This window comes from Mandrillus leucophaeus, unplaced genomic scaffold (genome assembly GCF_000951045.1).
Source record: "Mandrillus leucophaeus isolate KB7577 unplaced genomic scaffold, Mleu.le_1.0 Scaffold212, whole genome shotgun sequence".
In the NCBI taxonomy this organism is placed as follows: Eukaryota; Metazoa; Chordata; class Mammalia; order Primates; family Cercopithecidae; genus Mandrillus; species Mandrillus leucophaeus.
Genome location: NW_012102166.1, coordinates 536,170 through 550,313, shown reverse-complemented (window position 1 = coordinate 550,313; position 14,144 = coordinate 536,170). Strand labels below are relative to the sequence as shown.

General features: G+C 50.9%; 1 protein-coding gene across 1 annotated transcript in view; it reads left to right on the top strand.

Moving 5' to 3' along the window:
• ITGAE (integrin, alpha E (antigen CD103, human mucosal lymphocyte antigen 1; alpha polypeptide)) overlaps positions 1–14,144 on the top strand; it is a 101,934-nt gene that overhangs the window by 12,585 nt on the left and 75,205 nt on the right. Inside the window, exon 3 of the mRNA XM_011980454.1 lies at positions 2,336–2,456. Within this exon, the coding sequence (XP_011835844.1) occupies positions 2,336–2,456 (121 nt within the window). The remainder of the gene's footprint in view (positions 1–2,335; positions 2,457–14,144) is intronic.

Genomic DNA, 14,144 nt, shown 5'->3' with positions numbered 1-14,144 from the left:
AAAAAAAAAAAAAAAAAAAAGCAAAAAATAATTTTGGAATAAGATGGTGAGATAATCTTAAAATAAGGATGAAAATGTCTTCACAGTCAGTCCAGGCAACACTGTGGGGAGACAAACCTTCTCCCATGCTGTGGTTGGAGTATGACTTGGCAAAACCTCTTTGGGAGGTAAACTTTCAATACCTATTTTTCCCCAAAAAATGTTAAATGAAAAATTTCAAATACATAGAAAAGTTGAAAAATTATACAGTGGACAACTGCATTACCACACTTAAATTTGACAATCATTAACACTTTTGCATATTTGTTTTATCACATATATCTATCTACCCATCCAGCAAGCCATCTTATATTTTGATGCATTTTAAAGTAAATTGCAGGCTGGATGTGGCGGCTCACACCTGTAATCCCAGCACTTTGGAAGCCCAAGGCAGGTGGATCACTTGAGGTCAGGAGTTTGAGACCAGCCTGGCCAACATGGTGAAACCTTGTCTCTACTAAAAATACAAAAATTAGCTGGGCGTGTTGGCAGGCACCTGTAATCTCAGCTACGTGCGAGGCTGAGACAGAAGAATCGCTTGAACCTGGGACACAGAAGTTGTAGTGAGCCAAGATTGCACCACTGCACTCCAGCCTGGGAGACAGAGCGAGACCCCATCTCAAAAAAAAGAACTAAATAAAAATAAATTGCTGACTTATGTATAATTCAACTCTAAACATTTCAGCATACATATCAACAAAATGTGTCTGCGTTTCTTTTGTAAGGTAATATTTACATACAGTGACATGCACAAATTCTAAGTGGACCATTCATTGAATGTGCTTTAACACATGCACACCTTGGTAATTCAAACACCCATCAAGATACAGAATATTTTCATCATTCCAGAAAGTTCCTTCTAGTCCCTTCCCAGTTAGTCTCATCCTGTTAGGCATTTTTTTTCTTTTTACTATAGATTCAGTTTTGCTGGTTCTGGAACCTCATATAAATGGAGTTATACAATATGATTTTTGTTGCCTTCGCTCAACAAATCTGCTGTGCTCTGCTTGAATTCCCTTTCCCTGCATCAAGGTCATAAAATTCCTCCAGAAAGAAAGCTGAGGGTAATGACAGGGCTCGTGTTATTTGTTTGTGTTTTCTAGAGATCACTGCCCTGCGCTGCCTGTTGTCAAATGTCTGAAAACGTTTTATCCGTTTTGTCTAGTGTTCTAGTTGTTTATGGTGAAAGAATTAATCCAGTACCAATTATTCCTTCATGGAAAGGCCAAATAAGGGACAATTTAAGAACCAATATGGTGATAACAGATTATAACCATTGAATAAAATAGAATTTGTGAGCCTATTCTGCTGTAAATAAATTTAAGAAAAAAAACAAATAAATGAGAAGAAAGAAGAAAGATGTAAGGCCTTCTGCCACACAGCATAATGATTTTTGTTGTTGTTTTGAGACGGAGTCTCGTTCTGTTGCTCAGGCTGGAGTGCAGTGGTGCAATCTCGGCTCATTGCAACCTCCGCCTCCCAGGTTTAAGCAATTCTCCTGCCTCAGCCTCCCGAGTAGCTGGGATTACAGGCACGTACTACCACGCCCAGCTAATTTTTGCGTTTTTAGTAGAGACGGGGTTTCATCAGGTTGGCCAGGCTGGTCTCGAACCCCCTGACCTCCAGCGATCCAGCTGCCTCGGCCTCCCAAAATGCTGGGATTACAGGCGTGAGCCACCGCGCCCGGCCAGCATAATGATTTTTGAGATTCGTCACACTGCTGTATCTGTTGTTCATTCCTCTTTACCTCTGAGTAGGATCCTATCGTAGGAATACACCACAGTGGGTTTTTCCATATTCTCCTGTTGCTGGACATTCGGGTTCTTTGCAGTTTGGGGCTCTTCCGAATAAAACATTCTTGTGCAGGCAGTTTTGGGGACACATGTTTTCTCTTGGGTCGCTTGAAGGGGTACATAGAACATAAGCAGGCCCTCTTCCTGGGGCTCACAGTCTACTGTCACTTCGGTACAAGACGCGGTAATGTGAGTACGTTCAGCTTGTCAGGTGCAGAGATGACAGTAAGAGGCGTGAGGAGGCGGGAAGTGCTTCTTTGGGGAGAGCTAGGCGTGGCTTCTTGGAGGACGGGGGCTCGGGTACTGGTACAGCTTGGTTTAGTAGGAGAATCAGAGGCTCTGGGTCAGATACACCTGCGTCTAGTCTTTCTCTCTCACACACAAAGATCCTTGGGGAGTCTCACTTTTCTCAGCTGTAAAACAGGGTTAAAGACGCCACAGGATTTGCTGGAATCATGGGAGTAAAAGGCCTCTTTCATTAAACGCTCCTCTTTTCCCCCCAGGCCTGGCCCCGCTGGCAGCCTTCAATGTGGATGTGGCCCGGCCCTGGCTCACGCCCAAGGGAGGTGCCCCTTTTGTGCTCAGCTCCCTTCTGCACCAAGACCCTGGCACCAACCAGACCTGGTGAGTAGGGCTGGTGGGCAGGAGGCCTTCAGACTGAGGGGGCTTCCGGGGAACCTGAGATGGACCCCAGGGACGGCCATGGCACCCCACCCCACAGTCAGGAGAGGAACTTTCTCTCTCAGAAGGGCATGCAGGAGAAAGAGAGAAGGCGTGAGAGAGGCTGTGGGCATCCGGCTAGTCTGTGGGGTCCACGGAACCCCAGCCCCGCGCCTCACTGGGCCTCTCCCTGTTCCATTGCCTAGAGGGAGGGTGGACTTAAAGACAATTTTAAAATAATGCATATTAAGGCTCTTTTGTTCCTTATGGAAGTAACACATGTTCAGTATAGAACATTTGGAAACAAAAAATAAAGAAAAAACTGAGCCTGGCACCGTGGCTCACGCCTATAATCCCAACACTTTGGGAGACTGAGGCCGGTGGATCACCTGAGGTCAGGAGTTCGAGACCAGGCTGGTCAACCTAGCGAAACCCTGTCTCCACTAAAAAAAAAATTAGCTGGGAGTGGTGGCGGGCGCCTGTAATCCCAGATTCTTGGGAGGCTGAGGCAGGAGAATTGCTTGAACCCAGGAGGTGGAGGCTGCAGGGAGCCGAGATCGTGCCATTGCATTCCAGCCTGGGTGACGGTGCGAGAACTCTGTCTCAGAAAAAGAAAAATAAACAAACAAAAAATGTTTGTGGTAGGATTGTTTGGAATCGTGGAAGACTGACAATATTCCTCATTAGGAAAATGGGAAAAATACTGATATAACTCATACAGTGCTGTACTAAAAGCAGACCCCCTGAATGAAGCCAGTGCAATGGTTGTTTACCTGGATCCATCTGGAAACATACTGTGAGTTGAAAAAGGCAAGTTGTAGAGTTTAATATACAAAGGTTGGCAGGTGCAGTGGCTCACCTGTAATCCTAGCGCTTTGGGAGGCCAAGGCGGGTGGATCACATGAGCCCAGGAGTTCGAGACCAGCCTGGGTAACATAGTGAGACCCTGTCTACAAAAAACATTAAAAATTCAGCTGGACATGGTGGCTTAAGCCTGTAGTCGTCCCAGCTACTTGGGAGGCTGAAGTGAGAGAATTGCCTGAGCCCAGGGGAGTCGAGGCTGCAGTGAACCACGATTGTGCCACTGCAGTTCAGCCTGGGTGACAGAGCGAGACCCTGTCTCCAAAAAAAAAAAAAGAAGTAAGTAAAATATGCATTCCCTCAGATGGCGATGGTGGCCATGTGCTGATGTAGGAGTATGTCTGTAGTTAGGAGAAGCTCTGGCATAAAGGGTCATGAGATCTGAGGCTCATTTCAATTTCCCATGTTGTCACCAGAATGACTTATTTATTTATTGGAGACAGAGTCTTGCTCTGTCGCCCAGGCTGGAGTGCAATGGCGTGATCTCGGCTCACTGCAACCTCCGCCTCCCGGTTTCAAGCGATTCTCCTGCCTCAGCCTCCTAAGTAGCTGGGACTACAGGTGCACGCTACCATGCCAGGCTAATTTTTTGTATTTTTAGTAGAAACAGGGTTTCGCCATGTTGGCCAGGATGGTCTTGAACTCCTGACCTCAAACGATCTGCCCACTTCGGCCTCCCAAAGTGCTGGGATTACAGGTGTGAGCCACCGTGCCCAGCCCCAAAATGACTTCTAGAGCTGTGTTGTTTTAAAGCCAGATCTGGTCAAGGTTTATGTATTACATATTGCTGTTACGTCTCTGTCATTGATTTCAATCCAAAGCAGTGATTTCTCCCTCATTTTTTTCTGGGTGGTCGTAGGGCTTTTCCTGTGTATACTCTCCCACTGAGCAGGCCCAGCCTAGGATGGTGACCTCCTCACCCCACCCCAGCCCATCCAATTGCTTTGCTGCTGGTCAGTGGTCAAGGGTTGCCTTCATACCCAGCATACCGGAGCAAGTGAGCCCAGGGTTCAAACAGGCACTGGGGCAGAGCCAGGTGAGGAGCTCAGGGTCCCTGGCTGGGGAGGGCAGGAGCTTTGCTTGATAGAGGATGGGTGGGTCGTGGTGGCTCCTGAGGCAGCCTCACAGGCCCTGGGACTTGGGCCATGACCCCGACAGCCAGGCAGACGTGGATCCTCTGATACTGTGAAATGTGTATTTGGTATTCCAAGACTGAATACATATTTTACAGTATAACAAATAAAAATATATTTGGTCTCAAAATAAATATTTGGTCCCATTTTCTGGCATATACTCCTAAAGTCTTTGGAATCTCCAAAGTAATAGATGTCTTTTTCTTTGCTAATGAGTTGACAGGTGACCGGCAGCCCCCAGATAGCTTCAAAAGGGGGGCTGGTCACTGGAGAGACCCCAGCAGGATCAGAGGGTTGGACTTTCAGCCGCACACCCCCATCTTCCGGGAGGGGGAGGGGCTGAAGGTTTAGTTGATCACCAGTGGCCAATGATTCCATCAATCATGCCTATGTAATGAGGCCTCCATAAACACTCGAAAGGACAGGGTTTGGGGAGCTTCTGGGTAGTGGAACACATGGAAGTTTCTGGAGGGTAGCCCCGGAGAGGGTATGGAAGCTTTGCCCCTCACCCCCACTTTGCCTTATACATCTCCTCCTCTGTATCCTTTGTAATATCCTTTTTTTTTTTTTTTTTTTTTTGAGGCAGAGTCTGGCTCTGCCACCCAGGCTGGAGTGCAGGGGCGTGATCTCGGCTCACTGCAACCACTGGGTTCAAGCGATTCTCTTGCCTCAGCCTCCCTAGTAGCTGAGATTACAGGTGCGCACCACCACGCCCAGCTGAGTTTTGTATTTTTCGTAGAGACGGGGTTTAACCAATGTTGGCCAGGCTGGTCTTGAACTCCTGACCTCGTGATCCGCCTGCCTCTGCCTCCCAAAGTGCTGAGATTACAGACATGAGCCAAGGCACCCAGCCTGTAATGTTCTTTATCATAAACCAGTAAATGTAAATAAGTGTTCTCTAAGTTCTCTGAGCCACTCTAGCAAATCGAACCCAAGAAGGGAGTCACAGGAACCCTGATATATTTGGTTGGTCACAAGCACAGGTAAAATAACTAGGGTCTTGTGATTGGCCTCAGAAGTGGGGGACGGTCTTGTGGGACTGAGACCTCGACCTGTGAGGTCTGATGCTACCTCTGAATAGAGCATGTTGGAATTGAGTTGAAGTGAGGACCCTCAGCTGCAGTTGGCTGCCAAAGGACTGCTTGCCTGGTGTGGACGGAAAACCCCACTCACCTGGGGTCACTGGACTGTTTTGTGTTGTGAGAGCTGCAGGGGAAACAGAGCTCAGTGTTTCCAGCATCACTAGAGAGTCCTTTCTGGATCCTCGTTTCATTGGTGCAGTCAAAAGTATGGTCATTGCCAGGCGTGGTGGCTCACGCCTGTAATCCCAGCACTTTGGGAGGCCGAGGTGGGCGGGTCACTTGAGGTCAGGAGTTCAAGACCAGCCTGGCCAATACGGTGAAGCCCCGTCTCTACTAAAAATACAAAAATTATCTGGGCGTGGTGACGGGTGCCTGTAATCGCAGCTACTTGGGAGGCTGAGGTGGGAGAATCGCTTGAACCCGCGAGGCGGAGCTTGCAGTGAGCCGAGATCGCGCCACTGCACTCCAGCCTGGGAGACAGAGCGAGACTCCGTCTCAAAAAAAAAAAAGTGTGGTCACCATTAGATTGAAGTGTTAAGGGTGGGGCCAATTCATTCATTCATTCATTCATTCATTCAGTATTGATGGAGCATTTACTCAGTACCAGGCAATATTTCAGGAATAAGAGAGTAAGGGAGACATGGTCACTGCCTTCATGGAGCTCCCGGGCTCATGAGGGAAACACAAGCCAGACAATGACAAGAGAGACAAGGACCCCACAAAATAACAGCTCTGGTGGGGGACGTCCGAGGTACGGGGGGAGTATGGAGGCAGGTGTGGTCATCAGCGTCTACTAGGATTTGCAGGGTGAGTGGGAATTAGCATGAGAAGAAACAGGAAGGGGATTGCAGGCACAGAGAACAGCTTGGTCAGAAGCCTGGAGGCCGGCTGTGTAAGGTCAGGAAACTGAGAAAATGACCTGCGGCTAAAGCTGAGAGCAGAAAAGGAAGCGGGCAGAGGTGGGCGGTGCCTGTCACCCAGGCACTGAGGGTTTGGAGGAGTCAGACGGAGCTGGGAGAGGTGGACGGTGCCTGTCACCCAGGCACTGAGGGTTTGGAGGAGTCAGAGGAAGCTGGGAGAGTTGGGCAGTGCTTGTCACCCAGGCACTGAGGGTTTGGAGGAGTCAGAGGGGGCAGCTAGGAGAGGTGGGTGGTGCCTGTCACCCAGGCACTGAGGGTTTGGAGGAGTCAGACGGTTTGAAGCCAGGAGGGGTGGTGACGTTTTCAGGGAGTTTTGCGTGGCAGGAAGATGAATTAAAGCTCAAGATTGTGTTTGGTTTGGGTAAAATTTTTATCAACATATACCATACAGAAGAACACACACCTGCCCGGGCACGGGGGCTCACGCCTGTAATCCCAGCACTTTGGGAGGCCGAGGCGGGCGGGTCACCTGAGGTCAGGAGTTTAAGACCAGCCTGTCCAACATGGTGAAACCCCATCTCTACTAAAAATACAAAAATTAGCTGGGCGTGGTGGTGGGTGCCTGTAATCCCAGCTACTTGGGAGAGGCAGAACAATCGCTTGAACCTGGGAGGCGGAGGTTGCAGTGAGTCAAGACCGCACCATTGTGCTCCAGCCTGGGCAACAAGAATGAAACTCTGTCTAAAGAAAAAAGGAAGGGAAGGGGAGGGGAGGGGAAGAAGGGAAGGAAGGAAGGAAAGATGCACACCTCATAAGCCTGCAGCTCAGTGAATGTCCACAGAGTGAAGCACCGTGTAAGCAGCGTGCAGATCCAAGGCGCGTGAGCTGCCTCGCCTAAGCCGCCTCTAAGCCCCGCACTCCCTTCCAGACACATCTGCTGCCAAGAGTAACTTCCAGCCGCCTTTCATCTCTGTGGATTAGTCTCGCCTGGTTTTGAATTTAATATCAATGAGGCATACAGTGTGTGCCCCGCTGTCGGGCTCCTCTCCCTCCACATGAGGCCTGTGAATTTCATCCACCGTGTTGCCCGAGGCGGTACTTCTTCTGGCTTCTGGGGTATCCCATTGTGTGAACAGTACTGATGACTGGCATTTGGGCAGTTTCCTTGGGCTGTGAGGAATAGCACTGGTGTGCACCTCCTTTTGCTGGATGAATGTTTTTTTTTTTCTTTTTCTTTTTTTTACCCCTCAGAGTTGATCCCAAAGAATGTACTCATGTTGGGGGAGGGCATATGGGCTCAGGAGTGGAGTTGCTGGGTCAGAAGTTATGCAGTTGGTTCCGCAGTTTTCCAAACTGTTCGCGGTGCATGAGCAGGTTTTAGTCAGCGTTTTCTGTAACCGTCTCCTGCCCAGTTCCCTCCCACCAACACCCCAGTGACCCCACGCCCCAGCTCCAGGTCCCACCGACGTTCACAGCCCCTCCCTCAGAAGCCTAGAGGCCAGGGTGCAGGAGAGAGTTTGGAGCCCGTGGTGCAGAGGGCTCTGAGTCCGCCAGGGGCTGCGGGAGGGCCCAGCGGGGCTGCCTGAACAGCAGACCTCCCTGAACACCTGCTGAAGCAGAGAGGGGCTCCCAGGCTTGAACATGCTGGGGAGGAGGATGTGGCGGGAGGCAGTTCTGGGTCCCTGCTGCAGATGGTGGGGCCTGAGACCACGGGCCTGCTGCACGGGGCAGGAAGTGCGCTGGCTGGCCGACTCGGCCCTAGAAAAAGGAAGGGGCTGGGCTCCTGCTTGAGAATGACGTGTGCCTCTCACTCACATTGCCTCTCCTAAAATGTAAGAGACCAGGGCCGGCAGCATCATGGGTTTTGGTTGCCCCAGAAGGTATGGGTGGGACAGACAGCAGACATGGAAATAGACCCTCAGGGCCGGGCGGGGGCTCACACCTGTAATCCCAGCACTTTGGGAGGCTGAGGCCGGCAGATCACTTGAGGTCAGGAGTTCGAGACCAGCCTGGCCAACATATAGTGAAACCCCATCTCTACTAAAGATACAATAAATAAATAAATAATAAAAATTAGCCGGGCCTGGTGGCAGGCACCTGTAATCCCAGCTACTTGGGAGGCTGAGGCAGGAGAATCGCTTGAACCCAGGAGGCAGAGGTTGCCGTGAGCCAAGATCATGCCATTGCACTCCAGCTTGGGTGACAAAGTGAGACTCCGTCTCAAAAAAATAAAAAATAAAAAAGAAGAAGAAGAAATAGACCCTGAGAACAGGACAGGTTACAACTGGGTAAAGGCAAGATGTGAGCTTCAAGTCAGTGACAAGTTAAAAAGATTATTAAAAATGTAAATACAAAATACTAAATAAGGTCGGGCATGATGGCTCATGCCTGTAGTCCCAGCCCTTTGGGAGGCCAAAGTGGGTAGATCACCTGAGGTCAGGTGTTCGAGAGCGGCCTGGCCAACATGGTGAATCCCCGTCTCTAATAAAAATACAAAAATTAGCCAGGTGTGGTGGTGTGCACGCCTGTAATCCCAGCTACTTGGAAGGCAGAGGCAGGAGAATCACTTGAATCCAGGAGGCGGAGGTTACAGTGAGCCGAGATCGCACCACTACACTCCAACCTGGGTGACAGAGTGAGACTCCATCTCAAAAAAACAAACAAAGAAAAAATAATAAATAAATAAAAGCAGGAGATGGACAAGGATTGCTGGGCTGTACCCAGTTCAGGGTGTAATAGGGCCCCGGTGGCTGTCAGCTGATGGCCAGTCGTCTATCAGAGCTGGTCGGTCAATGTTTTTTTTTTTTGGAGACGGAGTCTCACTCTGTCACCTAGGCTGGAGTGCAGTGGCGCGATCTCAGCTCACTGCAAGCTCCGCCTCCTGGGTTCACGCCATCCTCCTGCCTCAGCCTCCCAAGTGGCTGGGACTACAGGTGCCCGCCACCATGCCCAGCTAATTTTTTTTGTATTTTTAATAGAGACGGGGTTTCACTGTGTTGGCCAGGATGGTCTCGATCTCCTGACCTCGTGATCTACTCGCCTCGGACTCCCGAAGTGCTGGGATGACAGGCGTGAGCCACCGCGCCCAGCTGGTCGGTCAATGTTTACTTGGTTTGTCAGCTATGTGCTCAGCAAACCTGCAGACCCCTGGCAGTAGGGGATAAAAGGTGTGGGGAGCAGGGGCAGCTCACACGGCCCAGGCCATGTCATTGCCTGACAGCGACATGAATGGCAATCTTGGGATCTGCAGTGCACAGCCTGCACAGCTGTACGTGATGGTCTCCTGGGAATGCGCCGTCCAGGTGGGAAGAAAGGGTGGGGATTGGGGTGGGGTGCTACAGTCAGGGCTGCTGCAGGGCCTGGAGGGGATCAGGCTGCACTTCCTTTGGGAAGACTTCCTGAGGAGCTGGGGTTTGGGATGACTGGTCTGCAGGAGGAGGCATCGCAGGCAGAGGAAACAGCCTGGGCAGAGGACTGAGAAGGAGAGACTGGAGGCCTGCACCTACCGCACCAAAACGGGGTCTGGGGTGGAGCCCGGTTTTGACTCCACCCTTCATGGGGGAGCAGGGAGGGAGATGCTGGGTCTAGGGCTGAGGTCGGGGCTGGGGAGAGAGGCAGGGTTGCTAAGGAAGCGACCTAATTTGGGGGCTCAGCTGCAGAGCCCGAACAGAGGAGCAGCTCTCAGCTGCACCCAGCTCTCCGCCCTCAGCCTTGCCCCAGATGAGCCCTCTCAGCTGTCGCCTGGGCTGTTGTTCAACAAATACTTACTGAGCCCCTGCTCTGTGCCAGGCATTGCTCCAGGCCCTGGGAATAACATGGTGAAGAAGATGGACAAGATCCTTGGGGAGCCTACTGTCTGGTGGGGAAGACAGATAATAGGCAGTATCAGACGATGACAGGTTCTGAGAAGGAAATCAGACAGGGTGATGCGAAGCAGAGTAACTGGGTTGTGAGGCGGGGCTGGCTGGGAAAGCATTTATGAGGAGGTGACAGGCGAGACTGGGGAAGGAGAAGAAGCCAACCTTGGGGAGAGGGGAAGATGAGGGTTCTGGGCACAGGAAACAGCAGGTGGAGGGAACAGCATGGTGGAGGGAACAGCAAGCTGGAGAGGGAACAACGTGGTGGAAGGAACAGCGTGGTGGAGGGAACAGCAAGGTGGAGAGGGAACAGCAAGCTGGAGAGGGAACAGCACGGTGGAGGGAATAGCACAGTGGAGGGAAAAGCATGGTGGAGGGAACAGCAGGTGGAGGAACAGCATGGTGGAGGGAACAGCACAGTGGAGGGAAAAGCATGGTGGAGGGAACAGCAAGCTGGAGAAGGAACAGTGCGGTGGAGGGAACAGCAAGGTGGAGAGGGAACAGCATGGTGGAGGGAACAGCACGGTGGAGGGAACAGCAAGCTGGAGAGGGAACAGCACGGTGGAGGGAACAGCACGGTGGAGGGAAAAGCATGGTGGAGGGAACAGCAAGCTGGAGAAGGAACAGTGCGGTGGAGGGAACAGAAAGCTGGAGAGGGAACAGCACAGTGGAGGGAACAGCACAGTGGAGGGAACAGCATGGTGGAGGGCTTGAGGCAGGAAATGCTGGTACTGGTCACCCAGAAACTGGGGCTGCCACTGACAGAAGGGACACAGTGTAAACTACATGAGTGGGCCAGGTGCTGTGGCTCATGCCTGAAACTCACTGTAACTCACAGGGCTCACTCCCAGCACTTTGGGAGGCCAAGGCAGGAAGATGACCTGAGCCCAGGAGTTCGAGACTAGCCTGGGCAACATGGCAAAACCCCATCTCTACAAAACATAAGAAAATTAGCCAGGTGTGATGGCACGCATCTGTGGTCCCAGTTACTTGGGAGACAGAGGTGGGAGGACCGTTTGAGCCTGAGAGGTTGGGGCTGCAGTGAGCCGTGATCACGCCACTGTACTTCAACTTAGGTGACAGAGGGCGACTCTGTCTTTAAAAAAAAAACGAAAAACAAAAAACCAGAAAACAAAAAAACTACATGAGTAAACTAAAAACCAAATAAATGGGTAAGGCATGGTGGCTCACTTCTATTAATATAGAAGTTTTCTTGTAGTTTTGGAGGTCAGAAGTCTGAAAAGGTGTCAGCAGGGCTGGGTCCCTTCTAGAAGCTCTGGCGGAGAATCTGTTTTCTTGCCTTTTTTGGCTTCTAGAAGCTGCCTGAATTCCTTGGCTCATGGCCTCCTCCTCCTCCTCCTAAACCTGCAGCATAGAAAGCTTCACGTCTTTCTCCAACACTTCTTTTTTTTTTTTTTTGGAGATGGAGTCTCGCTCTGTCGCCCAGGCTTGGAGTGCAGTGGCGCGATCTCGGTTCACTGCAAGCTCCACCTCCCGGGTTTACGCCATTCTCCTGCCTCAGCCTCCCGAGTAGCTGGGACTACAGGTGCCCGCCACCACGCCTGGTTAATTTTTTGTATTTTTAGTAGAGACGGGGTTTCACTGTGTTAGCCAGGATGGTCTCGATCTCCTGACCTCGTGATCCGCCCACCTCGCCTCCCAAAGTGCTGGGATTACAGGCGTTGAGCCACTGCGCCTGGCCTCTCTGACACTTTAGAAGGTCAAGGTGGGAGTGCTTGAGCCCAGGATCAGCTTGGGCAACACAGTGAGACTTCATCACTATAAAAAAAATAAACAAAATCAGCTGGGCACAGTAACTTACTCCTGTAGGCCCAGCAACTTGTGAGGCTGAGGTAGGAGGATCGCTGAGCCTGGGAGGTCAAGGCTGCAGTGAGCTGTGATCACACTACTGCACTCCAGCCTGGACAACAGAGCAAGATGTTACCTGAAAAACAAACAAACCCCACAAAATAACAGGAGGCTATTACCATAGACAAGGCAGGATGATGATGGAAGGAGCATTTGGAGAAGAGCTGCTTTCTAGAAATAATTACGGGCATGGTGGCTCACATCTGTAATTCCAGCACTTTGGGAGGCTGAGGTGGGTGGATCACAGGAGGTCAGGAGTTCAAAACCAGCCTGGCCCACATGGTGAAAACCCCGTCTGTACTAAAAACACAAAAATTAGCTGGGCATCGTGGCGGGTGCCTGTAATCGCAGCACTTTGGGAGGCCGAGGCAGGAGAATCGCTTGAACCTAGGAGACAGAGGTTGCAGTGAACCGAGATTGCGCCATTGCATTCTAGCCTGGGCGACAAGAGTGAAACTCTGTCTCAAAAAAAAGGAAAAAGAAAGAAAGAAAAAAGAATTTGGAGAAAGAACCAACGAGGTTGGCAGGTGGATTGGATGTAGGGCATGAGTGAAAACACGACGGAAGTGAGGATGCCTCCTGGGCTTCGCCTTTAGGACTTAGTGGTTACTGGTGCCATTTCCTGTGGCGGGGAAGATGAGAAGAAGCAGACTTGACAGGAAAGACCACAAGTTCTGTTTGTTTCCTATTGACGCTGTAACAAGTTACCACAGATGTAGTGGCTTACAACAACACAAGTTTATTATCTCTTTTTTTTTTTGCACTCTTTTACACAGGCTGGAGTGCAGTGGTGTGATCTCGGCTCACTGCAACTTCCACCTCCCAGGTTCAAGTGATTCTCCTGCCTCAGCCTCCCGAGTAGCTGGGATTACAAACATGCACCACCACACCCAGCTAATTTTTGTATTTTTAGTAGAGACGGGGTTTCACCATGTTAGCCAGGCTGGTCTTGAACCCCTGACCTCAGGTGATCCGCCTGCCTCAGCCTCCCAAAGTGCTGGGATGACAGGTGTGAGCCACTGAGCCCAGATGCAAGTTTATTATCTTCTAGTTTTGGAGGTCAGAAATCTGAAAAGGTGTCAGCAGGGCTGGGTCCCTTCTAGAAGCTCTGGGGGAGAATCTGTTTTCTTGCCTTTTTTGGCTTCTAGAAGCTGCCTGCATTCCTTGGCTCACGGCCTCCTCCTCCTCCTTAAGCCTGCAGCACAGCAAGCTTCACGTCTTTCTCTGACTCTGATTCTCCTGCCTCCTTCATAGAAGGACCTTTGTGATTACACTGGGGCTTTATAACCCACCCGGGACAGCCCTGGGGGCTTCTGGGATGGGAGAGGCCTCCTTGGGAGGCTCCCAGCCTTCCCTACAGTCTCGCTGCTTCTCCTCTCTGCCTCAACAGACCCCTGAGTCCCTGCAGCCTGCGCACGCCACCCTGCAGCCATGTTTCTCGGGCCTCCCTCATAGAAGGACCCTTGTGATTTCACTGAGCCCATGCAGATAATCCAGGATAACCCCACATCTCATGACCGTTTATTTATATCTACAAAGTCCTTTTGGCCATAAAAGTCAACATATTCACAGGTTCTGGGGACTAGGACGTGGCCGTCTTTGGGGGGGCCATTATTCTGCCTCCAATAGCAGATGGAGAGGTGGGAATTTCAGCCTTTATAGGTGTATTGAAGCCACGGGCTTGGAAGGGATCACTAGGGAGAGTGTGCCAGCAAGGACGACAGTGACCCAGTCCCCGGATCCTGGTGGCAGATAGAGGCCAGACCCCAAAGGCACTAGCGAAGACTTGAGGAATGAGGAGAGAGTCCACAGAAAAATCTAGAAGAAAGTGTTTCAAAGAGATGATTACACCAGGCGCGGTGGCTCACACCTGTAATCCCAGCACTTTGGGAGGCCGAGACGGGTGGATCACAAGGTCAGGAGATCGAGACCATCCTGGCTAACACGGTGAAACCCCGTCTCTACTAAAAATACAAAAAATTAGCCAGGC